Source organism: Acanthochromis polyacanthus, chromosome 6 (assembly GCF_021347895.1).
Source record: "Acanthochromis polyacanthus isolate Apoly-LR-REF ecotype Palm Island chromosome 6, KAUST_Apoly_ChrSc, whole genome shotgun sequence".
In the NCBI taxonomy this organism is placed as follows: Eukaryota; Metazoa; Chordata; class Actinopteri; family Pomacentridae; genus Acanthochromis; species Acanthochromis polyacanthus.
The window spans coordinates 16,511,144-16,538,525 of record NC_067118.1 but is presented as its reverse complement, the minus strand read 5'-3'; the positions used below and the strand labels follow the sequence as shown (position 1 = coordinate 16,538,525).

The 27,382-nt window shown below is 39.4% G+C and overlaps 1 protein-coding gene across 1 annotated transcript; it reads left to right on the top strand.

Moving 5' to 3' along the window:
• The first annotated feature begins 632 nt into the window (after positions 1–632).
• gabrd (gamma-aminobutyric acid type A receptor subunit delta) lies at positions 633–27,293 on the top strand. Its single transcript, XM_022213994.2, has 9 exons — positions 633–1,079; positions 15,259–15,374; positions 18,135–18,202; positions 19,763–19,983; positions 21,400–21,482; positions 21,743–21,880; positions 22,356–22,511; positions 24,033–24,244; positions 26,282–27,293. Exons 1-9 carry the CDS (start codon positions 1,012–1,014, stop codon positions 26,603–26,605), a joined length of 1,386 nt encoding a protein of 461 aa, XP_022069686.1. The 5' UTR covers positions 633–1,011; the 3' UTR covers positions 26,606–27,293.
• Positions 27,294–27,382: the final 89 nt, after the last annotated feature.

Sequence of the window (27,382 nt, the reverse complement as noted above, 5' to 3'; positions counted from 1 at the left end):
GACAGTCCAAAAACATGCTGAGGTTAAGTGGTGACTCTAAATTGACTGTAGGTGTGAATTTGAGTGTGACTGTTTGTCTCTATGTGTAGTCCTGTGATAGACTGGTGACCTGTCCAGCGTGTCCTCTGCCTTCACCCTAACTCAGCTGGGATAGACAGTGTATAGTTAATGGATGGATTTAATTGAACACCTACTAGTACCTACTACTTGATTTTTTTAGGGTTTTTTTTTTTAGTTTTTTTTTTTTTTACATCAGTGAAGGTTTCTTACACACCACCAAGGGATCTGTTGCCCCTGTTCACACCTGGGTCCCCACTGGGTGCCCACCTGGCATCCTATGGTGTTTGTTTTCAGTAGAGAGAAATACAACTTCACTTGAGACACTAATTACCTAATGGACATGATTCAGATGTGTCAAACATTACATAATATATTGAAGTCCTATGTTCGTGACATGCCTTCCTGCCGCCCTCCGCCTACCACCATGGCCAGATTGAATCTGACGTTTAGAGGCCAAGCAACGGAAGGATGGACAGATTAGTGAGTCTCCCTCCTCCTTCCCTCCCTCCCTCCCTCCCCCTCCCTCTCTCTCTCTCTCTCTCTCTCTCTCTCTCTCTATCCCTGCCTCACTCTCTTTCTGCTCTTTTGCTGGATGACAGGCGGCAGCGGCGGCGGTGGATCGGCTCGTTGGTGCGGTCGAACGGGGGGAGTTTTTTTTGGCGTTTTTCTCTGGTGCGCTCCGCTGCTGTGCGCTCGTGGTCTGGGAGGAATGTGGGAGCTGATCATGGGGTCATCATCAGCATCAGCTTCTGCAGCATCAGCACTACACTTTACTTTGTTCTCCGCAGCGCCATATCACGAGGAGAGCGCACTAAAATAAGAAAGAAAGAAAAACTGGGGGTTTTGTCGCTGATTTTCATCGCGGGAAACTTTTATTTTTTTCCCTTTTAAAGAAAACTAAACAACAGCTGCATACATATATATTTATATATTATTCTTATATCGTGTGGAATGGAGATCCCAACTTTCCTGCTGTGGAGTCTTGCTCTGCTGTTCGTCGGAGGGGATATTTTCACCAGGTAAGATCAGCCTTGCGGGTGTCTTATTCCAATGTAACCATTAAAAAAAGGCTGGAAGAAAGTTGGATTAACTATAAAGTCAAATCAAAAAATCTGAAAACTTTACAGTCTCGACATCCTCAGTAATATCACTGAGTTACACTTTTAGATTTTAATAAAATGCTAGTATTTTATTTTTATAACACACCAGTCAGTTTAATTCTTCCTTGTTGTGCATCACCTCCCACGACTTTATCTCATCAATATTAACGCTTAAATCTGGGTAAAATGAATTTCTGTGCTTAACCTCTACATGCTTATATAAAAATACTCCTCCACACCCACATTCTGAAGGCAGCTTTTTTCTTTGTTTTCCCTCTGGCACATGAACCTGGTGACACTATTTGCATAATGCATATGCATAGAAAGAGGTGATTGTTTTCCCTTGTTTTAATGGAGATGAATACCAGGTGAGTGGGTGTGCTTCTGGGTGGCAGATAGTGTCACCCACCTCCAGGCCTGTTAAACAGAGGTCAAATATATCAGATGGTGCCATGATACACGTGGATTAGAGGGAAGACAAAATGCATTAGATAGAGCTGCATGTAAGAGAAGGAAAGTGTGTAGGTGTTGTTTATGTGATCAGATGGACAGCTGTCATCATGAATAGGAAAAAAAAATCAAGATGATCATGCATGATTTTCAAAAAGCGATTCTTTCAAAATGAACCCATCCTTTTTAACCACGCATCCAATGTGAGGCGAAACCGACATTTTCAAGAAAATCAGTGAAATTTTACTCCAAACATATTCTGTATTCGCTTGAAATGTAAAGGGTCTTTTTACACAGATTTTCTTGGAGACATGACAATCTAATTTTGAAAGCTGAATTATTCACGTTTCTATAAAGTTTATATTTTTAGTGGAGGCCTACATTCATGCGCACATTCAAAATCCCCTCATGCTCTTGGCCATAAGCTTTCACAAGCTTCCAACTCATAGGATAACCAGCAGCTACGAGTGAGGCTCAATCCCCCCAAAGCCAGATACTGGCAAGTACTTCCACTGAAAAGGGCAAAGGGTGAACTACTTAAGCTTTTGGGTGAAATTTTGGCAAATCACTTCCATTGTCCCTCTTGGCTGTTCACCAGTAGAGGGAGTAATAGCTATTGTAATTGGATTTTCCTGCCTCTAGCCACTGCTGTTATTATTATTTTGTTCTCAGTACAATGCAGAGTGTAGGCTTTTCCTTGCACCTCATTATGTGTCAGCTCTCTCCCTCTCTCACGCACACACACTTATTGCTGTCCTGCGATTGGTGGCTGAAAGTTGCAAACTGCGTTGTTTCCTTCGCTCCTCTATCTGAACAGAACTAGTCCGATTCTCTTTTTAGCTCCTCATTTATCCATTTCACAAAAAAAGTTGCTTAGCTAAGTTATGCCTCACCACCTTTGGTGTTGCGTGAATTTCACAGCTTTTCTTTCCAGCTGAAGTGTTACTTACCCTTAACTTTACTGAACACAATCTGCATGGAATCGATGGTGTAATAACTGCAGCAGAGACCAACTGGGCTATATAAAGACAGCAGCCTAACAGATCCACCATTTGGTCATCATTTGGCCATGATGAAAACATATATTGTTGTAACCAAATCGCACAAAAGGACTAAAAACAAAAATGAAATGAACATACTAACAAGTGTTCCCTGTGCAACTCAGACCGTGAAATATTATAGTTTAAACCTCCGTTGTTGTTTAAAACTATTCCTGTTTGTTCCTGTATGAGTCACGCTTGCAAACCACTACCTTGCCAAATGTTTCAGGGAATGGCATAATAAAATTAGACTGACCACAAATGGTTCTGACTAGTAAAAAAATTCTGTTCAGTTGGTGACAAATTCTCAGCCACAGAGTTAATCCACACACTAGTCATGTGTGGTGTTTAAGGACAATCACATAGTGTGACCACAGACACTTTTTTGACTAATAACTGTAAAAGTCCACTTTGATGAGAACATGCTGTCGGCATGCTGGATGCTGGTATGTCAATTAGGGCTGTAGCCTAAATACCCGCAACTCCACCATTTGTTGTCTTACACACGTGGACAAAATTGTTGGCACCCCTCAGTTAAAGAAGGAAAAACCCACAATTCTCACTGAAATCACTTGAAACTCACAAAAGTAACAATAAATAAAAATTTATTGAAAATTAAATAATCAAAAACAGCCATTACTTTTGAATTGTTGATTAACATAATTATTTTAAAAAACAAACTAATGAAACAGGCCTGGACAAAAATGATGGTACCTCTATAAAAGATTGAAAACTATTTGACCAGAGTGACATGATTAACTCAGGTGTGTCATTTAATTGACATCACAGTTGTTTCCAAACGCATAATCAGTCAGTCTGCCTATTTAAAGGGAGACAAGTAGTCACCCTGCTGTTTGGTGAAAAGGTGTGTACCACACTGAACATGGACAACAGAAAGCGAAGGAGAGAATTGTCCCAGGACATCCGAAAAAAAATTATAGACAAACATCTTAAAGGTAAAGGCTATAAGACCATCTCTAAACAGCCTGAAGTTCCTGTGACAACAGTGGCTCATATTATTCAGAAGTTCAAGACCCACGGGACAGTAGCCAACCTCCCTGGACGTGGCCGCAAGAGGAAAATTGATGACAAATTGAAGAGACGGATCGTTGGAATTGTATCCAAAGAGCCCAGAGCAACCTCCAAAGAAATTAAAGGTGAACTCCAAGGCCAAGGTACATCAGTGTCAGATCGCACCATTCGTCGTTGTTTGAGCCAAAGTGGACTTCATGGGAGACGACCAAGGAGAACACCACTGCTGAAAAAACTCATAAAAAAGCGAGACTGGAATTTGCAAAAATGTATGTTGACAAGCCACAAAGCTTCTGGGAGAATGTCCTTTGGACAGATGAGACCAAACTGGAGCTTTTTGGTAAGGCACATCAACTCTATGTTCATAGACTCAAAAAGCAAGCATACGAAGAAAAGAACACTGTCCCTACGGTGAAACATGGAGGAGGCTCAGTAATGTTTTGGGGCTGCTTTGCTGCATCTGGCACAGGGTGTCTTGAAAGTGTGCAAGGTACGATGAAATCTGAAGACTATCGAGGCATTCTGGAGAGAAATGTGCTGCCTAGTGTCAGAAAGCTTGGTCTCAGTCGCAGGTCATGGGTCTTCCAACAGGACAACGATCCAAAACACACAGCCAAAAACACCCAAGAATGGCTGAGAGAAAAGCGTTGGACTATTCTAAAGTGGCCTTCTATGAGCCCAGATCTGAATCCCATTGAACATATGTGGAAGGAGCTGAAACATGCCATTTGGAGAAGACACCCATCAAACCTGAGACAACTGGAGCTGTTTGCTCATGAGGAGTGGGCCAAAATACCTGTTGACAGCTGCAGAACGCTCATTGACAAATACAGAAATCGTTTAATTGCAGTGATTGCCTCAAAAGGTTGTGCAACAAAATATTAAGTTATGGGTACCATCATTTTTGTCCAGCCCTATTTCATGAGTTTGTTTTTTTAAATAATTATGTTAATCAACAATTCAAAAGTGATGGCTGATTTTGATTATTTAATTTTCAATAAATTTTTATTTATTGTTACTTTTGTGAGTTTCAAGTGATTTCAGTGAGAATTGTGGGTTTTTCCTTCTTTAACTGAGGGGTACCAACAATTTTGTCCACATGTGTACATATCAGTTCAGGCAGCTCTGAATGTTCAAGAATGATAATGACGCTGTGTTTGAAGTCCCGTCTTCAATCATTGCACCCAACAAACTCAATAATTTACTGTATACTGAATGACCATTTTTTGTATAATCACTAAGAAGATGAAAATTATCAAAATCTGAAATTTTTGTAGCAGTAAAGTGTATTAAAATTCCACGGTGACATTGTTAGAACAAAGCCGCATACTTGCCCTGATCACTGCTTGTTTTGTTCCAGTGTGGAAGACTATGAAGGCCGTGGGAAGCTTCAATCTCAGAATTCAGATAAATAAAACCACAGAGAGGAAATAAACTGCCTAACAAAACAGCTGATTCCACACTTTGCTTTTACATTATATTCATGACTTTGAAAAATACTTGTTTTTCACTCTAGCGCATAGCTAATTGATGATATAGTAGCACTGACTCTATTGTATTTAGGTGCATATATTACTAATGTTATTGTTTACACCTGTGCTTTTTTGCTATCACATGTCAAAATGTCATTAAAAAGGAGCATTGTTTTTTTTTAAATTAATAAATAATAAATAGCGAAGAAGTCATCTACACTTTTACTGGCAACTTCTTTTCATTGATTTAAATATTTTTTATACCATTCTTCTTTTACAATATTTTCAGCTTAAATTGATAATGAAACAAACGCAAATCAAAATTCAGATGCATAACATCTTATTCTTTTTAAATGAATTTGTTAATAACCTTGTTGACTACATACGCTTTCAGAAGCTGTGTAACAATAGAAATCTTCCAACGGTTTACCAGTTTGGGAAGCAGCAGAAGTGTTGAGTCTGCAGTGTTCATTTAATTACATTTGATTCAGCTCTGATGTGCAGCAGATAAGTCACCAATGAGGCTCTTATCTGGTCACAAAGAACAGGGACATCAAAACTGTAACCAGCAGATGAAACGTCATTTTCCGTGAACTAATACAGACGTGTCAGTAATGGAGACCATCAGGTTTTGACTCTACAAGCAGAGGCTTAATTGGGAATCACTGCGGTTAGTACCAGCTCACTAGAACTAGAAGGAATATGTCACAGTTTATGATTACAGGCAACAGCGGTAGTATCTGAAAGACCAGTAACAGAGAATGTAACAGGATGAAACTAAAGCTAAAAAAATTTGAAAAATGAGGATCAAAATAATTCAGGCAGGGCATGGGTTGTAACAGGCGTGCACTAAAATACTAAAAAACGTGAGTATTTCATTGTTGTGTTAACATTATGACACTATAGCTGATATGATGCCATAGGCCAACGAGTAAAATCTCATTAGAGTAAGGCTAGATTACCAACTGAGTAAAGCTGACCCTTGGATTGAAAACCTTCAGGATGTAGGTCTTGGTTCCCCAGACTCTAAGGGGCGCCAATTAAATTCTAGTAAAGTGCACAGACAGTGTGAGGAGTGTGAGGACTCATTTCTATCCTGGAGCACAATAGCAGCTTAATCTGGCCCTGCATGGGAGCAATAAATGCTGAATGCTCGTAATCTGATGATATTTTACTGACCAATCCAACAGACATCTTAGGGGAATTATTGGAGTAGATATTTAGTATAATGTCTAAGCTTTTCAGAAGTGCAGAGGAGGCCGGACTGCCCTTTGTTTCCATGTGGGCATACAAGAGATGTCAAAAAGTGGGAAGATTATACTTTAGCAAAATGTGGCAGCGAAATGTAATGGATTTAATCCCAACATGTCACAATCTTTCCAGTCTGTCATGTTTGTCCTTAAACCTGTTCTCAGGTGACACAGTTCTCCTGACTAATCTGTGTGAGAGGCTGAGTCAGCGGACAAATCCCCCGTACTGTCCCCAGAACACATTCCCCAATAGCACAGTGATTTGATCATGTTCCTCTGGCTGCACGAACCAGCTCTAAAGACTCTGTGCTGGCTGTCAGTGCAAGAACACTTCACTACGACCACTTATAGCCTTCTACTCAGTGTAAGGTAGCATGCTACATGCAAACAGCAAAAAGAAGTTAATGCTAATTGTTTGTGCCATCAAATATGCTTACAAAGTCTTAATTCTTGATGATTGAATACATTTGAATTGATTCATTTGGGAAGTGTTTTAAGAATTAAAAACAAAACCGACAAATATAAAAACTACAAAGAAAAAATACACAATTCCACTTGTAACACATCAGAAACTTACTAACACATTTGCAGTTTACGAAGGACACAGATAATTCATAGTGAAAATACGTCTCTTTAATAACACTCTTGTTTTAAATGTGTTTTATGTAGTGTAAGTATTACCAACAATAAATAATTTCAGGGGGATGCACAGTGGATCAGCGGTTAGCACTCTCGCCTTGCAGCTAGAAGATTTGTGGTTCAATTCCTGGCCTTCTGCATGGAGTTTGTATGTTCTCCCTGTGCATGCGTGGATTGTCTCCGGGTACTCCGGCTTCCTCCCACAGTCCAAAATTATGTTGAGGTTAATTGGTGATCCTAAATCGTCCATAAGTGTGAATGTGAGAGTGATTGTTTGTCTGTATATGTGGCCCTGCAATGGACTTTGCCCTACGTTAGCTGGGATGTCCAGTCTATGTATAGATCATGGATGGATGTAAAAAAAATTGAGCCTAACAAGAAGTGTAAAGAAGGCTCTAACTCTAACTGTGTTTGGTGTTTTCAGTCATGACCTTCAAATTGTAGTGTTTTTAGGAGCTGTGAATTCTAAAATCACAACATTGACAGTAAAAATCATATTTGTGTGTCCTGTTTTGTCCAGTAAAGGGGCATTTTTTAGCAACATAATGCCTGTACTATGCATCAGTGACGAAAGGTACTCGGTGACTATTCAAATTTGGAGACGTTCTGTGTCTTTAGGCTTTCAAAAATAGCACAGAATCCTCACTGGCATGAACATGAGCCCTGCAGCATTTTCCACTCTGATAAGGACAGACCTGTTCTACTGTGAAGCTTCTCCAACAGTAACTCTTTACACTACCAAATCACGGTTTTGATCAAGAGGGGATAGAGACCTTGTGTTCAAAAACACTACTCTCTGCCTACAGGATAAGGATTCACACTTTCAAACTGCTAAAATGTCCTTGAGCAAAATAATGATTTCCTCCCAGCTGTTTGATAGGTGACCTTTGACCTCCCTGTAGAGGAAGAAACACAACACAGAATACATTCTCCTTATGCTCCCCTTCTATGGATGTCCTGATCAAGGTTATTTGCTCCCCATATGATCTGAGTCATCTAATATTTAGTATCTGCCTATATCCGGTACCATTGTCCCAGTTAGTATAAACATATTGTATACATGTTGGCAAGCAGTTAAAGTGGCACCATGAAAAAGTCTCCTGAGATGATGTCAGGCCAGCGGACATGTTTAGGTGCTCTGTGATGGATGAAATCTTGAAAAAATTCATGGCAGAAATCACGATACCATAGAATGTGGCCATTTAATATAGATGTACTCACAAACAAAATGACCTTGCACTGAGCATGTGTTATGCGTTATGCATGTGTACGTTATGTACGGATACTGGATCACGTGACCTAAATATGTAGCGGGCGGTGGGAATTGATGGGACTTGGAAACACGCCCCAGTTTAATATTTGTTCTTTGTATCATTTCAGACAGATAAGTCCTGTTAAGTCCGCAGCAGTTGATTTGTAGTAGGATCACAACCATGCGATCATCAATAGGCAGCTGACAAAGTGTTCACTTGTTGTCATAGTTACAGTGACGCCATGCCACTATCTCACAATGATGCAGAAATCTTTCTGTGGATTCAGTTGCGTCAATGCCAAAATCCAATCAATTGGCCCTTGTGTCCTTCTTGACTTTCCCTGAAAATCTTATCCAAATCCATTTGTCCATTTATGAGTAGAAAAATAAAGCAATTCAACTTGAATACTTGAAATATAGGCAAGTGGGGCAAGACAGAGTTGTCCCCAGTGTCTTGAACAGCAGCATTTTGATTGCAATCTTTTGTTCATTTTGAACCTCTTTAGATAGGTTTCAGGGCTGCACAGTGGGGTAGTGGTTAGCACTTTTGCCTTGCAGGGAGAAGATCCCGGTTTGAATCCCGGGGTGGGCCTGGGATCTTTCTGCATGGAGTGTGGGTTTTCTCCGGATACTCCGGCTTCCTCCCACAGTTCAAATATATGCTGAGGTTAATTGACTACTCTAAATTGCCTGTAGGTATGAATGCGAGTGTGATTGTTTGTATATGTAGCCCTGCCACAGACTAGTGACCTGTCTAGGGTGTGTGTCCCCCCCCCCCCCGCGACCCTAATGAGGATAAAGCGGTGTATAGAGAATGGATGGATAGTTTCAGACAAGCTTAAAATGTGATAGTTTGATTTGATTGGAGTGATACAGTTAAGGTTGTACGTAGCATTTGGTCACAAACATTCAAAGTCTCTTGTGCCTTTCCTGAGAGCAATGTTTTGCATAGCAGGAAAATAAAGCTTATTTTGCAGAGCCTCAGATAATATAATATTTGCTGTACCATAAAATCTAGTGTGGTTGGCATCAATCTCCAGTTTAGATTACAGAAGAAAGAGATAAAAAAATAAATAAAAGTATAAACACATACCATTAATAAACTGCCAAACAAAAGTTGTTGTTTTTTGAGACCTAAGGCTCTGCCCTGTCTACACCCTACATAAACACTGTCCATAATGCCTTGATGATATTCCCTTGTGGATACCATGGACGAGTAGTTGCTGTTAGTCTACTACTTTTCTAGTATGTGTAGTCTAGTCAGGAGCCCACTTTGAGAATTCTGGTTCATACATGTGCAGAAGGTTGTTTGTCTCTATTACAGGCGTAATAAGTACTGCCACATATGTGCAACATTGTCCTAGCTGCTGCACGGACACAAAGTTTGGGAAGCATGGACATCCTTTAGGGAGTCTTATAGACTTGGATCGATGAAACTGCCCTTCATACTGAAACTCACTGGGTATGGCATCAGAATACTTGCTTAGGGACACATCGTTGCCTTAGTTAAGTTTTGGAAAATGCATCTACTTGAGAAATTTGTTTAGTTTTTCAGTTATTGTTTAAAATTCTAAGATTTTTTGCCCACCTGTCTGAACTCTTTGACCATTGGAGGCACTATGAAGGAAGCTTTTGCTTGTGCATGTGCACAAAGATGCCCATTAAAGGTGAACATAATTAACACAGCAATTCATTCAGAAGAGCTTGGCAACGCAAATTATTAGCATAGAAATTCAATTTCTTGTAGACAGAATTGTTGGGACACACTTGAATAGGTTTAATCAGAGACTAGTCATTCTGCTCCTGTCTCAGCAGCCAGCCCATGTTAGACTGTTGTAAAGTTTCTAGAGCACTTTTTCCTGTTATTTTAAACTTTTTAAACAGTCTTTTCACACATCCAATAAAGACTTAGGATGGCATGTTGGTTGTGTTCCTCCATCTTTAAGTGTCTTAATTGCAACAAACACTATCAGAGCACTAATGTCGTCGATTAAAAATCTGTTTGCTAGAGCAGACGCAGACATTTTATTATTAAAGTTAATGCACTGTAAACACACTTAGAAACACATTCCTTATTGATTTTACTATCTGTTTTTGTCTTATTATGATTTATTCAATTGGATTTTGATGCCACCGTATTGCAGTGCCGCTCATCTCACACCGGTGCTAATAAAACAAATTAAACAGTGAGGCTCAGGGGACTGACACTCTACTCGTGTTCAGGTAATGAGCAGTGTCAGTATATAAAAACTAATTTGGCTTGTTAGTGTGTGCTGCACATTACGGTCGCAAAAAGACGCCATAAATTTGAGTGAGACTGCCGCTCTTTGTCTTTCCTCTCCTCCATCTCCTCTCCCCATCTGTTTAATGTTAGCTCATAAACAGACGGCAGATCCAGGCCCCGGGAGAGCCGTTTAATGAAAGTGAAATATAGAAGGAAGACGAGCGTCTGCAATCGCACGCTCTCAAATGTTTGTCATGGATGGAGGGGTGAGAAAATAGAGAGGTGCAAATGTTTAGTGAAACATTTGAAAGTCATCAAATGTTCAAACCTGTGCATGTCTTTTCCCAAAATACAGTGATGCTTCTTTTGGGGCAAGAAATAAACTTACATTTTTGTCAGACAACCTCCCATCAATTTATAGAATCAGAGAAAATCTCATGTCAGAAATCAGCAACATTTTAAATAAATGTTTATTATTCATATCAAAAATCCGCAACACAAGATAAATTCCGTCGATAAAAGCTTTCACATGTTCAGCATCTGCTAGGTGTTTGGATTAAGAATCCTCTCGTGCATATAAGTGTCACATTTCTGATGTGCTCAGAATAAATAGAGGGGGAGCAGCACATGAGCAGCAGCTGCCGTCATTGCATACAGTAGAATTACCAAAAGTCAAAATTAATCTGAAGAAAACACGTTTTAAAGGCTCCCACACTGTGACAAAAAGAGGTAACATCACTGTCCTGTGTGACTGGACATTTACATACAGCTTGTATCAGGAAAGCTATTGACCATGATACTATTTATCCTAAAAATTCACAGCAAAACCATAATTATGATTCACTAGCACATCAAGGTTCTGTAACATGAATATTACATTACAATAAATAGAGTCGGATTTGTCCCCAGCAGACATATGCTTCCACACAGTCTCTTCCCCTCCGTGTGAAGAGGCCTGTCTGACCTTGGCGTATAAATGGATTTCTTGAAGGAAAAACTCTTTATTTCCAGATTTAGACACTGCCAATTAGTGAATAAATCCAGGAGTCACATAGTGATTAATTAATTCATTCAGTGCCCCCATTTTTTCAGACATGACAGTGATTGCCAGACTAAAAATAAAAGTCTGGATGGATGGAGCTATGGTAAAAATGCTAATGTCATGGCAGAAATATTGATTCCTTCTCCTTTTTCTTATTTCTTTTCTTTTTTGTGTTTTGTTGTGGAGGTCAGTTTACCATGTAGCCGTGTGCTGTAACGCTGTGCTCTCTAGGAAGCTGACTTTCTTCAAATGTCAGCTCTATTTCAAAGGTCATCGAATGGCGTTTCTTTGTTGGTCAACAAGAGCAAGCCCTAATGTGGCCCATTTTTCTGTCAATTCCCCCCAGTAGCCTTTGTGACTGTGAATGTCAGTGAAACCTTGAATTTTATTTCCATTTATTTATTGCAGAACAGTCAGCTCTTTCGATTCAAGATGATACCATTGCCCCAAAATGTAGATTCTAATCCACTATGTGCATCTGAAAATAAGTGTTGATAAAGCTGTGCCTGTTTTCAGTGTCCATCATGTGTGCTTGTATATGTGCATGCTGTTTGTGTTGAGGCTGCTGTTTTAGAATACAAAACTGCCACCTGGTGGTGTCTGAGCTGTGCTGCTCTACATCAAAGCTGTGGCTATCAGTGGGCTCTGGGCTCCCAAGCACTCCTAGACAGCTTAAGAGGAAGGCCCATCAAAATAATTAGTTAAATGTTTACTCTTATTACCCTCCTGACATGTTTAGAGGAGAAAATACACAAGAGCTGATTTAATTGAGAAATCACTGTCTTGAAATTGACAATGTCCAAAGTTGCTATCTTGTTCAAAGATATTTTCCGTGCTTGTGTATAGTCTAGTATAGTCTAATGACAACTTATTTTGAGTAAACTAAAATAATTTGAAGGTTTCTGGAGTGAGGTACAGCGTGTTGTTCCATCTGAAGCTGCGCTGGTCGGTTCTCTGCTGTCAGCCTCCTTGTGGACGAATGCACCCCGTGGAGGCTCGGCTGAAAAAGAATACACCAACCAGCCTTTCATCAATGCAGCTTTTGGACGGTAATAAAAGTAGAGATTTTTGAAAGGCTACAGCTGATGGTTGGAGTTTTCCACCAACATTTTTCATCTCAGAATTGAATCATTTTCATTCAAAAACGGTGTCATCAAGACAATAAATGACAAAATCATACATTTGTTGTTAACGATGTTGCTAGCTGAAGAAACTCACTGTAATTTTCAAATTTAATCATAAAGACTGGAGAAAGATAGAAACTTGTGTTGATAGTATTAGTCATACTATAAAATTGACCTCAAATAAGTAAGTGTACTTTGCTGTTCTTATTTCCATAGTTTAAAGGAATAATTATGATTACTAACTACACTACTATTCAGAAGTTTGGGGTCACTTAGAAATGTTCAAATTTTTTGGAAGAAAAGCATTTTTAAAAAAAAAGAAAATAATCCTATTTGAAGCAGAATTTTAATGGAATATCTACAAAGGGGTACAGAGGAACATTTCCAGCAACCATCACTCCTGTGTTCTAATGCTACATCGTGTTAGCTAATGGTGTAGAAAGGCTAATTGATGATTAAAAAGCCCTTGTGCAATTATGTTAGCACGTGAATAAAAGTGTTTTCATGGGAAACATGAAATTGTACGTATGGGTGACCCCAAACTTTTCACTGGTAGTGTATATCATTTAACTCTATTACCACAATAGTCATGTATTTTCTTTCAGAATGCTGTTGTGTATGAAGGTTCATACAATGAATCTTCACCATAGAAACGCATGTATGATTTTTGTGAAATCTAATTAAGGCTGAAGGATTTGGAGAAAATAAGTAAGGTAAATAAGATATTTATGACATATTTAATTTGACTTGCAAAATAGTTTTTCAAAGTCAAGCCTCAGTTCAATAATCACTGTGGAATAAATGTAAAACATGCGATAGAGCGTTAGCACATGAGATGTAATGAAAAGAGTAGCTGTCACCCAAGGAAGCCAACATGAATTTGTAAAACCAGAGACAGCAGTTTAAATTCTGGTTCAGAGCTGCTGCAAAATGTATGAGGTGTGGATAATACATAATGAAACTGGGTTCATGTCAGACCAGGGTGTGCTTGTCTGAACCATATACTATACACTGATCAATGGATATTTATATTCCTGAAAATTTTGTTTGCTATATTTATAAATAGTGTCATAGTTCAGTAGCCACACGTTGTATATGCTAATATGTAGTCAGTTAAATGAACAGTTTCAAATTGTGACTTTGATTTGAAGTCGCTCAATCATTCTGCCCTAGTGACTAAATCGATTTCTATTAATATTTAGTTCTATCCATATTCTTCAACACAGTGGAAATGATGCAATAGTCAAATTAAAAATATAATAATTGTATATACATAAAAAATGCATTAAATTTGCAATGTGTCATCAATTTAAATGACTGCAAAGACACTTTTCATTTTGCATTTGCTCTTTTAGCTCTTTGTTTCTATGTCCTGCACCTTTATTGTTCGTGCCTCATTGTAAATCACAGCTGACAAAAAAAATCAGTAATAAACAAAACTAAAATTGTCATATTAGCATTTATTGAGATTTTTGGTTATTTTTGTAAGCCAGTTTCATGGTAGCATTTGATGGTTTTTGCAACTGCACTTGGGGATATAATCAAAGTTTTTACAATTTTCCAGACTGACTGACCTTCAATTCTTAAAGTAATGATGGACTGTTGTTTCTTTTTACTTAGCTGATTGATTCTTGCCATAATATGGAGTCTAACAGTTGTCAAACAGGGCTGTCAACTGTGTACCAACCTGACTTCTGCACAATACAAATGGCGGTCCCAACCCCAATAAGAAGGCAAGAAATTCCACAAATTAACCTTGACAAGGCACACCTGTGAAGTGAAAACCACTTCAGGGTACCTCATTGAGAGAATGCCAAGAGTGAGCGAAGTAGTAATTAAAGCAAGAAGAATCTAAAATCATTTAATATATAACATGTTTTATATATGTATATATATATATATATATATATATATATATATATATATATATATATAGGTGGCACCAACTGATGAATTTACATGACTCAGTGATGGGGTGTTTTGTATGAATAAGTGATACTTCTGTTACATCTTTGCAACATAAAAAAAAAGAAAAAAAACGTGGCCATTTTACTTTTTTAAAACTTACTGAAGTTTTTTTTTTCTTTTAATCATTAAGCATCTTGAAATTCAAGAAAAAAAATGTCAATAGTTGAAACTGGTCAAAAAGAGAGAACCAGTGTTCAGGGGTAGAAAGTCCTCTAGATTAAAATTAGAACATTTATTCATCAAAGTGTTGTAAAGACACAGTTTAGAATTTGGGGTGTTAAAATGTGCAGGGTTTGTCCACCAGCAGTTCGTAGTACCACTCAGTGGTTTTAAACTGAATTTGCAATGCCACAGGTGTAGGTCAAAGAGGGTTTAGTTTTTAGAAGTTTTTTGTTACAGAAACTACTAAAGCTTTTTCTGTCCTTGTAAACAGTCCAAGATTATTACTTACAGACCAGTTAACCATTAATATTGTGTCATATTATGAAGTTTGTTTACATGTATGTCTCTAACTGTGTCTGAGGCTCTGCCAGGTTTTCCTGTGGACACATGGTGTGGCTTGATGACTGCTGAAGGCTGCTATGTTTGCTGTTTGTCTCCTTCAGGGCCATGCTGAGTGACATTGGGGACTATGTAGGTACAGACATTCAGATATCCTGGTTACCAAATCTGGATGATTTAATGAAGGGTTATGCCAGAAATTTTCGCCCTGGGATAGGAGGTGAGTATGAGATCTACTGCTTGTGGTGTTGGGTTGTATTTCACCTTCTCACATTTACAGCCATCCTTAGCATTACCCATCCCAAGTCCAAGTACAGGAACATGGATGTTTACATTTCATTTCCATTAAACTCAGAAGTGTCTTTGTTTTTGCTTCTTCTTGTATGACATTAGAACAGAAATCTGTGTTTATCTCATGTAAATACCTGCTTTACTCTCGTGTTAACGATACAAAATCATCTGGCAAAGCTTTGCTGAAGGGATTATAAAGGACGATGCCCTTCAAGGACAAGCTGGAGAGGAGGGGCGGCACAAACAATGTGCGCCGCTCTGGAGACTTTGCTAAGAATGGCTGCAAAATGTGAAACATCCAATGACCACAGCGATAGATTTCTCAATCTCACAGCTTAACTCAGCTGAGCAAAGGTGAAAATATGAGGCAAGAGCGTTGCTATCACACCGTCCTGTGCGCTACACAGCCCATCATTGCACAGCGTCATGTGGTCACTACATGCTATTGATGTAACATTACAATACGCTGAAAATAGAAGATGAAATGAAGGGCTGTTGTGATCATCAGGGAATCATGTCTGTTATTTGAGTCTATTCACCTCATTCACCTCACACCCCAAAGCGCTTAAAATGGAGTTATAACTGTGTTATAAACATAAAGTTTAAAAGGGATTTATAGCGTTTTGTACCCTGCAAATCAAACAAAGTATGACATAGCACTGACAAGCAAATGTGACTGATAAATATTACAATATTTGTAAAGTTTTTTTTAGTAAATACTTGTGCATCTTGTTACCAGCATTGTTGCAATGAACACAGCAAGCCAATAAAATTGCACACAAATTGATTTGTGTGATTTGTGAAAATGGAAAACCATCCTAATTAAGCAAAGATCTGTGAATGGCATCGGTTTTTGGAAAACATTTTTGCATTGCATCACATTTCATTTATTTGTCTAATGCTTCTGTCCAAAGTGGCTTGCTACATGTGTGTTCCACCTCCATAACACAAGTGCTCTATGTCATTAAAGACCAGAAGTGCATCCCTCCCAAACCAACAACTAAAGCGCTTGTGAAGTGCTACAATGGGACGCTGATGTGATTCATTAATGCTGCCCAAGAGAGCTTAAGCTTCCCAACCCTTAGAAGTTTTTGGCAATTTTCTGCTCCTATTACATTTTTTTCTCACTGTGGGCTCATTCTTCACTGCAACATAAAATCCTAAATCTCTATGGAAACAGCAGTACCGGCTAAATCACTAATGGCTTCACAGTTGCACCGAGGAGCGCATTTTTTTTTTTAAGTTTTAGCACAATCTAGTTTGTACAGATGATTCATTTTTAGCACATTTTTAATGAGACATATCCAGTAAAGTGATTTTGATGACATCACAGTTTTCCACTTAGATTTAATTAACTTTCCAGATGGAACTGCAGGCCACAGATGAGCAGTGCTACAACAGTTGAAAATCAGACTGTTCCTTCTGTTTTTACAGTTTGGGACTAATAAATAGAGTAATTTTGCAAATTTTTCAAATACAGCATGTTGTTTAAAGGTGCCTATGGATTTTTGGGTTCGGAGGGTTAAGAAAACAGAAACAAAGAAATCATTTTTTGCCATATACACTAGTTTTCAAAAGTTTGGGGTCATCCAGGTGTTTTAAAGTTTTCCATGAAAACTCACACTTTTATTCATGTGCTGACATAACTGCACGATGGTTTGCGAATCATCAATGAGCCTTTCAGCACCATTAGCTAACACAATGTAGCATTAGAACACAGTAGTGATGGTTGCTGTACCCCTATGTAGATTTTCCAACAATGTCTAGACTGGATTTCTGATTCATTTAATTCTATCTTCATGTTAAAAAAAAGGCATTTCTTTCAAAAATTCAGACATTTCTAAGTGACCCCAAACTTTGGAGCGGTAGTGTTTCTAGAGTTCAAATCTTATTTGCAAATGCAATGTTCCTGTATTATATTAACATTACAGCATTGCATTCATCTGTTTAATCTGATATTGACTAATCATGCACTTGTAAACAATGCACGTTTATCATTAATCTGTGCACCTCCTTAGGAGACTGTTAGGGAAGACACACCTGTTCTGGGAGTATGCAAACACTTTCTAAACTTTCTCCTGTATACTTTGCCATACAACATACATGCCATTGTAAGTCACCTCACGGACATGGAGTGTGTGGTCAATAGAACGGTGGCTTGCCAGAAATGGGTATACAAAGGGGTTGAATGACGGGGAATAGCAATATATGATTCCTTAATGTTCAGCACAAATAGCCTTTCTGTTCTGCATCATTGAGCTCCCCTGTAGTTTCTGCCCTCCAGCATCCGATCACTGAGCCACACTCCATGCTAATCATATGGCAAACTGTTGAGTAAAAACGCGGCAGTGCATTTGTGTTTATGTGTGTGTGCGTGCATGTGTGTGTGTATGTTGGCAGAAGTTCACTCTGCGCGAGTCCATGAAAGCCCAGTGCTGTTTATGAATGCCCACAGTGTGATGTGCCACTTAGCATGGTTAAACTGGATAATGCCTAATCTCTATGCACTGTAGGAGTGTTTGAGACGTGGGAGGACAGTGGGTGGGAGGAAAACAGATGGGTGATGGCGTGAGGATGGGAGGGACCGATTCAGAATGAGTGGAGAAAGGGTGTGTGTGTATGTGAGTGTACGCGTGGGGGTGTGTTGGATGGGGAAGGTTTGCCCTGTTTCTCACTTCTTCCTCTGCAGGTCCACCAGTGAATGTGGCCATGGCTATTGAAGTGGCCAGCATTGACCACATCTCTGAGGCCAACATGGTAAAGTATTCAGTCACTTTCTCAGTTTTTTTCTCCTCTGAGATTCTCTATCATCATGTAGCTTCATTTGTGCAGCAAAGATCAAAGATTTGCTATTTGCATAATCCTGATTTATCCCACTTGAGGCTTTAGAAGTACTCTGTATTAACATGTGTGACACGTTGGCTGAGTTGCTGGATAATTTGATATTTTTATAAATTTTGTACACTAAGAATCAAATCTTGTGGGACCATTCACAATATGTATGTGGCTCTGATTATATCAGTATTATGTGAAACTGCAGCCTTCTCTGGTGCACTTTCAGGGTTGTTGAACTTACTTGTTTTTTGTGACAGCGCCACTCTAGTGCATGATTTATGGCTATAAAGGTTTATTCCAACCAAACAGTGCTTTCGAACCAACAAGTTCTGGTTTGTTACTCACAATTTGGCAAGGTAATCATAACTTTGCTGCTTAACTGAAGACTTCACAACTGCTTTCATCATTATAAATGAAACTTCACATTTACATAGCATCTGTAATCGTTTGCTGACAATTACAGATGCAGTATTAGGAAAGGTGTCTTGTCAGCTGTGCAAAATTTACACATTTCAGTTAGTCAGCTTTGAAGTCTGTGTTTTTACTTGTAAATTACTGAGAGTCAAATAAACTGAGTTTGGGTCAGATTTCCACAAAATTTCAGCAACTACAGAGGGATTTTGTCAGTTTCAGTTTTTACTTCCGGTGAGTTGACGGCAACAAAGAAAACAGACTCAGACACTATGTTGAGCAAAAATACTAAGTAATGACAAATCATCTTCAGAGCCTCAAAAGACATAGTTCAGGCTGAGACGAACTCCTCGTGACTAGCAAACTCATCTTATGTATGCAGGTGTCTTACTTTGGGTATTCTTATTTTCATAAATGCACAGTGCACACTTTGCACTAAGGTCACAGTACACTTGAATTCATGGAACTCTATTATACTTCATTAGTCTTTGTTCTGTAGTAAATTTCTTTTTTGCCGGATTTCAGCGTTTCTATTTTGATGTACACTACTGTTCAAAACTTTGGAGTCAATTAGTAATGTCCTTATTTTTGAACAAAAAGCTTTTTTTAAAATCTGAAGATAACATTAAATTAATCATAAATACAGTCTAGACATTGCTAATGTGGTAAATGACTGTTTTAGCAGGAAAGAGTTGATTTTTATTGAATTATCTCCATATGGTACAGAGGAACATTTCCAGCAACCATCACTCCTGTGTTCTAACACTACATTGTGTTCGCTAATGGTGTAGAAAGGCTAACTGATGATTAGAAAACACTTGTACAATCATGTTAGCACATGAATAAAAGTGTGAGTTTTCATGGATAACATGAAATTGCCTGGGTGACCCGAACTTTGGAAAGGTAATGTATTTTGGCAACAATCCACCAAAGAAAATTCCTTATATGTGTGAATGTCCTCTGTAATCAGTAAGTAACTGATGTGCATTTGAACTGTCTTAGTTAACTTTATTTCTTTTTGATAAAAAGTTTAATAGAAACAAAATAAATTGATAATCTTTTTCCTGACAGGAGTACACCATGACCGTGTTCCTGCGACAGAGCTGGCATGATGACCGGCTGTCCTACAATCACACCAACAAGACTCTGGGACTGGACAGTCGGTTTGTGGACAAGCTATGGCTGCCTGACACCTTCATCGTTAATGCCAAATCTGCTTGGTTTCACGATGTCACCGTGGAAAACAAGCTGATCCGCCTGCAGCCCAATGGAGTCATTCTATACAGCAGCCGGTATAAACAAACAGCTTATTGTCTTCTCTCTTCTCTGCCTGAAGAGAATTATCAGTCAACTCTGCATTTCCCTCTTAGTTAAACAGAGATTTTCAGACTCTTCCAGATCATTGTTTTGCACATTCATGGTTTTTATTCAGTCTTAGTTTTCTCATAAGCATTGTTTAAAAAAAAATCTGAAAAATCCACTGTATGTCCAACACCAGTCAGAACACACATAAAGTCAGCTGGGGAACACAGTGGACTATTTCACTGAAGAGTCAGATAAGAGGCAATATTGGAATTACATCAAAATACGACAAGATAGAATTGATGTCACCTCACAGATGCCAGGGGCCTCTACTTTGAAGCTCAGCATGTTCAGGGTATCCTTTCATGATCTGGCTCCACCTAACAGCCACGAGCACGCTATGTTTTCACACTGCTGATCATTGATTCAATAAGTCAACCCAGGGTTTCTAAATCTAGCCTTCAGCACTCTCCATGTAAGAGAGATGGTGTTAGCACCAGATGACCGACCACAAACATATGAAGGTTGAGAACTGCATGTTTTTCACAAGAAGAACAAACTGTAATCCTCAACAAATGCGGCATTAAAGATGTATTACAGGCTGCAAGCAACAGCTGCTGCAGCCAAAGCAGGTTAATAGGTTTACCACTATCGCTGACCCATTTAAGGCACAAGGAAGTCTGATTACAGTTACAGTTGTGTGTTCCATAATGCTGCATGTGCTGCTTCGATATTATCTATCCTCGTTTTAGCCTTATTTTTTTCAGCTGCAACCCTGGAGGTGTTGAATGGTCTTGAGAGCAAGCAAAGAACAAATACTAAAACATGATTCAAACTAGTAAGTAGGCTTAATGCAACTCATATAAGGTCAGCGAGTGCTTTATGACTCTCTATTTTAGGATTATATTTCTTTACAAAGGCCTATAGAACAGTGAAATTGTTTTAAGTTTTTTACTGTCAACCACATACACACAAACACTAAAGTAAGAAAGACAGAAGCCCTTTGTACTGAAATTCTATACCTGTTATGTCTGTGATCATCAGAGAAAGAAAAGAGTATGGGCAGTTTCTAAAAACTCTTGACTTCCTAAGAGACCCTCTCGCTGTTTGCGCAAAGAGTCATTTTAAAGGAGAACTTATCAGTAGGTGGTTCTTTTATATGTGTTGATCGTTTATCTGGAAAATAACCTGCTATGCATGTGGTTAGGTGTGCAGCATATGTTCCCATGATGATGTAGCTTGGTGAAATGTGAACCTGAAAATCCAGAGTTATACCTGAAATTACCCTGTTAACCTCACATCCAGCTTCATAGTACAGACCTCAAATCTAAATGGCTGAAACTATGCCGATAAAGTGAAACTTCTGTTGGTATACATGAAGTTTGATGTAGCTGTTTTGTTCCTAGCATCACTTCGACAGTGGCATGTGACATGGACCTCACCAAGTATCCCATGGACGAACAGGAGTGTATGCTGGACTTGGAAAGCTGTAAGTTGAGATCTCAAACATTTATCAAACTTCCTCTCACCATCCTTTTGGAAATAAAATGTTATCTCAGTTCATTATTGTAATATTTCACTGTCCAAACTGTGACATTTATAAAAGGTTGCAGTGTTGCAAACTCCTTCCATTCTTTAGTTGAAAGAAAAAAATGCTACATGTTGAATAAACCTCACATTGCACGTCTTTGTAGGTCGGGATGGATAAAATGTCTTGTTGTCATATGTTTTTTTGTCTTTATGTTCTAGATGGTTATTCCTCAGAGGACATTGTGTATCACTGGTCAGAGAGTCAGAGACACATCCACGGTCTGGACAAATTAGAGCTTTCCCAGTTCACCATCACAGACTACCGCTTTGTCACCGAGATGATGAACTTCAAATCAGGTGAGCAGCTATCTTTTTTCTCAAGTTTTTCTTCAGTTGTCAAGGTTAGTGCTGGCACAGCTGTTCTCAAGGCAGCCAATCCTTACAAGTCTGTTATATGTTTTGGACATCATGTACTATTTTGAGTATTCTACTTGGCTTGCTTCTTGTGCTTGAGAACTCTCCACATTCCTTTTGAAGCCAGATCGTTTTTCAAGTTCTGTGGTTATATTCTATGCATAGAAGGAATGGATCAAGACAGACTTGCTGCTGAGCCAGGCAGGAGATTTAGGAGATGACAGGAAATGCTGCTGTGGAGATGCAGTCTGCAGCATCATTTTCTGTCTTGAATCTTAAATTTTGCCACTTGGGGCCTGAGTTAACAGACAGATGTTCCAAATATCAGTGCCTGTGAAGAACAACAGATACTTTCATGATGGATAATTAGCTTCTTGAGTTAAGAATATAAATCGGGTTTCTTTTTTCTGCTTCCCAGCGGGACGATTTCCAAGGCTCAGTCTTCGCTTCCAGCTGAGGCGCAATCGGGGCGTCTACATCATCCAGTCTTACATGCCTTCAATATTACTGGTTGCTATGTCTTGGGTGTCTTTTTGGATCAGCCAATCAGCAGTCCCTGCTCGTGTATCCTTAGGTTGGTATTAGTTTGATGAAGTCTATCTTAACTTTCCTTCTCACATTTTTCTGTCATTTCTTTTACTGCAATAAGACTTGATTTTCAGTCTCTTAAAAGGTCAAATCCTGTAAATGGGATATTTTATTGTGGTTAGATGGTACAGCTTGTTGAGTAAGCGAGAAGACAAAATTCAGCAACTGGAGGAAATCTAAAATTTAAAGATGAAACCCATGTAGCTGGTCAGACACAAGTCACTTAATAACACAGATAAACCTCATGGTGCTTCCTGGGACTGTTAAAGTCCATTCACAATGATCAAGATAAATGACAACCGTCCATAATTGCTGAGTTGTTTTTTTGTCTGCTGTACTATGGCCCATCAACTGACTAACAGTTTGACATCTTCCTTAGTTTACAGAGGCCTAGTGTGACTCATCGGTTGTAGACTAAGACTACACAATTGTCATGTCCACCACACGTTTCATATGGTTTCCTTCTCCCCTATGTGTGTGCAAAAAACATTTCAACAATGTGTGAGCACCAGGCTATATGCTGATAATGTAAACTTTTGATCAAGGTTTGAATTGTACAATAAGGAACGCTTGTTTGGTTATTCCATTTAAGATGGAATAACCCCCTATAACATCACCCAGAGGTTTCCTGAGGAGCAGTTTTGAAGCTCATTGGTGGCTCCTTCTAACTCCCAGCTAATGCAAAAATGAGCAAAAAGATGGAACAGGAATGAAGCTGAGGAGCATGCATGCGTGCCTGGGTCATAGACTATCCTACAACAGTACCAAACTGTCACTCAAAGTGGCAACATCTTTAATTATGTATAACTTATTTAAATACTTATTGCAATTCATACCTGTTAGTCAAATGGAAGTTCACCCCTCTACAGTCGTAGTGATCAAGGAAACAAGTTATAGAGACACCTTCCAGACTGTTAACATATGCATTTCTAATGTAAAATTGGACATTTTAACATGGGGGTCTCTTGGGACTGAGTTGCTTTTGAAACTCGACTCAAGTGGCACATTCGTGTTGACTGAATTTTTCAGCTGCTCATTGAAATATCCATTTGATTCCCTGTACTAGCATTCCTGCATGTACAGAGTTGCACCAAAACAATTCCTCCATATCTATTTTTTAGGGGCACTGGTGCTGCCAACAACAACCACAACAAAATTCACATCAGAACATGAAAATTTTGCTTGGGATTTAGCTCCTGTAGATTTTTTTGGGGGGTGCCTATCCATTTAATGACAGTGTCCACTTCCCTGCATACACCAAAACAATCCCTAGCTTCACTGTTTTTCACTGTTGACTAAGGAACAGTGCTTCTGCATACTCTGCTTAGCTCTGCCCACTGTGATTATGATTGGTACAACGAAATTCAAACAATCTAGAGTATGTTTCCCCTTTAGCAGAAAGATGATGAGGTGCAGTCAGACCATCCTCGAGGTAGGTCTGGCTATGTGAGACTAGTGCTACTAGTACTTCACTGTACTGTACGATGTGATTGTGTTCTTTTCACAGGAATCACAACTGTTCTCACCATGACCACACTGATGGTAAGCGCCCGCTCCTCCCTGCCACGAGCATCAGCCATCAAGGCGTTAGACGTCTACTTCTGGATCTGTTATGTGTTTGTGTTTGCGGCCCTCATTGAGTATGCCTTCGCTCACTACAATGCCGACTACCGACTTAAAGAGAAGGCCAAGGTGAAGGCCAACAAGCTCAGCTCTGAGGTGAGGAAATCATTCCCATCATGTAATCGTGACTGGCGATAACAATACATTGCTGCAGGGGGGTGCTATGAGTAATGTGCACCTGGCAAACACAGACCTGGGCCGGGCTTCAAGCCTTGGTGTTGACAAGCATCCATCCCACTGACCTTCAGCAAGACAACAAATCTCACTAGATCATAATAGGAAAATAGAAGATTTCCCTACAGAGTATAGCAGTGCTTCTCATCATACTGTCTGCTTCGTTGGTTGTTGATGTCTATCTTAACTGGCGTGTGCCTTCAGAATAACACTGGCTGTGCACTTTTTGTAAATGACATTTTTATGAATTCAGAAATATTAAACAGAATTGATTACCTGCCAGATTATATGACAAGGCATATGATGATGAGGGAAGTGATTAAAATCAAATATCACAGCGGTGTGATTGAGAAAGTGAGCAGACCCAGTTTGATGTAAAACAACAACGACAATGCTGGATGCCACAATCTCAGCAATTATATAGTAAGTACAGTGTTCTCAAAATTTCTCAAACTAAAGGCTGTACCTCTGAGAATGAGATTGAGACATAAAGAGTTTATAATCTAATGTCTGCCAAATAATCTACATAGCTACTCTGTGCAGTTCTGTACTGTCATTCATCTATATGGAAATAACTAATGCTGTTGAAAATACGCCAAAGTGTCAAGACCAGATGTGTCTATTGCAAAAATGAAAGAAGTTAAAAATACCAAGAAGTAACAAGTTCTTCTGTGGTACATTAAAATAACCACAAAGTGCAAAGTCAGATGGTGCAGCAAAATACAGAACTGCTTGCCTAGCCGCGCTAGACAACCCACGGCAACGAATTTAATTCTCTGCCAGGGTGGGTCTAGTTACTCTCCATAAGGCTCAAGGCTGGATTCTCCTAAAACTGGCCGGACCAATCACCATGAAGTGTAGAGTCAGAAGGCGGGCGTAACGAAGTGACGACAGAGGCGTGACGATTCTGACAGAAACAACCAGCGCACAATAAACAGTTATCTTTCGACTCGGCTTTGGCCACAGCCCTTAAAGATTTGAAGCTAAAATTCAACTTGAAAGATAAACAAAGGACGGCACTGAAGTGTTTCATTGAGAAGAAAGACGTATTTGGACTTATGCCGACGGGATATGGCAAATCCTTAATATACCAGTTGGCTCTGCGGCTCCGCTGGTTGGGAAGCTAATGGGACTTAGCCACAATCCGCCGGTGCTCTCAGAACTACGTCAGCCTATTCGTTGCGTTGATTGGTTGTATACCTACCCAATTGCTGCAGAGGGATTTGATAGACAACCTTTTAGCCCGCCTCCCTCCCTGTCGAGCTTCCCTAGACCCTTGTGCCGTCAGAAACATGGGTGTAGCATGGCTAGGCTACAGAACTGCCTTAACAGCAAGTATTTCACTGTGAAAAATAAAAGTAAAAATAGGTTTTTGAGGGCAAAGATTTCTACTCTTTGTATAATAATTATTGCCCACTGTTGTCTGGTCTAAACAATTGGTCAGCTTTAATTAAATTACCAGATTGTCGACTGTCAGTTTTGTCTGAGCTCACTTTTTTTGTGTGGTCAGAGAGGACATACACAATGTTTGTAAAGCACCTAATTTAACTTTTATTTAAAAAAGTATCATTTATAAGTAATTATAATAAGAAAACTATAAATGTAGCTGCTGCTTTCAGCATCACAGAAAATGTGTTTTGTTTTGTTTGACAGTGATTGGTATGAGGAAAGTTTGTCCTATACTCTATCCTTTAAGTTAAAATGAGTAAAGTTTATGACATTTCGCTGCCACGCTTCACACTTGATGGCGATGGCAGGAATAGCATGTCGGCCAATATCTTGTGGTCATTCCCCCTCATACATGAGTCATACATCACTGACAGCCTAATTTCATGTGCAATCTCCCAAAATTTCACAAATCTTGTTTTCAGAGAAGCAAAAAGCTCCAGTGTAGTTTGAACACTGGTAGCATGTAAAACCTCACAAAGTGCTTTTCTCTGTCTCTCTGTCTCTCTGCAGTCTATTGTGAAGAATGGAAAACAAGCTATGGTTCTGTTTTCCTTGTCAGTCACCGGCATGAATCAGGGTGTGGTTATTTCTAACCGCCACGGGCGGGCCCAGCGCTCAGGCAGTGAAATCCCCGGTGAGGGTGGAACAGAAGAAGCCGAACCGAGAAGGAGAAGGTCCAAGCAGGCAGAGGAGAACGTGGAGGAGAAGAAATGCTGTTCCAAGTGTGCCTGCAAGCCCATTGATGCAGACACCATCGACATCTATGCCAGGGCTGTGTTCCCTTTCACTTTTGCTGTGGTGAACGTGATCTACTGGGTGGCATACACCATGTGAAGAGGAGGCAGCAGGTCTGTGTGAATGGCTGCCATCCAGATCTGTACATAAGAAACTGCTGGAGCTGTGCCACTTTAATACTGGCAGACTGGTGCAGCTGAAATATACTGCAGGCCACAGCTAAGATGAAAAAAAGAAAAAAACTTCAGTGGAAATAACAGCTTGTGAATAAGGAAAAATGGTAAATAATGGAAGTAGTTCTGAGTTTAGAAACTGCTAAGAGGACTTCAATATATTTAAATGCAGATAGTGTTGTATAAAGGCAAAGGACTGTGCTGCCTGTTGGAGGTTCACATCCACAATGAATAAAGCCTAACTAACAATCAAGATTTCCAGATGCCATCCTGTTGTATAAATTGAACACAGGACACTACAAGAAATCATCTCATTCAAACACTTGTACTGACCACAAGTTCTCATCTAAAAAAAAAAGTAAGACTAGAAGCCACGCTACAACCCCCCATTATCTCAAAAAACAAAAACACCACCCAGACAAGAGGATACCGAGACGAGGTGTTCTGCTATTCTGCATGGCTGATAATTCATTCACCCCGCTCCCTCTTTTTTTTTCTTTCCTTTGATCCCCCTTATTTTGAGTTCATTTTCACGTTAAGGACACCGTCTGGAGTGTCTTATCTCCTCCTGCAGTTCTGCCTGTTTCCTTGCCATTAAAGGACTTCCTCCACTACCTGTCTCTCTCTCTCTCTCTCTCTCTCTTTGGCTGCAAATGATCACTTGAACAATAAATCCACAGAGTGACTAAAAACGAACAAACAA

Excerpts from the sequence above, each read along its gene's own strand:
- gabrd (XM_022213994.2), top strand. The coding sequence starts at position 1,012 with ATGGAGATCCCAACTTTCCTGCTGTGGAGTCTTGCTCTGCTGTTCGTC. Across the intron at positions 21,881-22,355 it reads GATGATGAACTTCAAATCAG|CGGGACGATTTCCAAGGCTC; the intron begins GTGAGCAGCTAT and ends TCTGCTTCCCAG. Across the intron at positions 22,512-24,032 it reads CCCTGCTCGTGTATCCTTAG|GAATCACAACTGTTCTCACC; the intron begins GTTGGTATTAGT and ends TTCTTTTCACAG.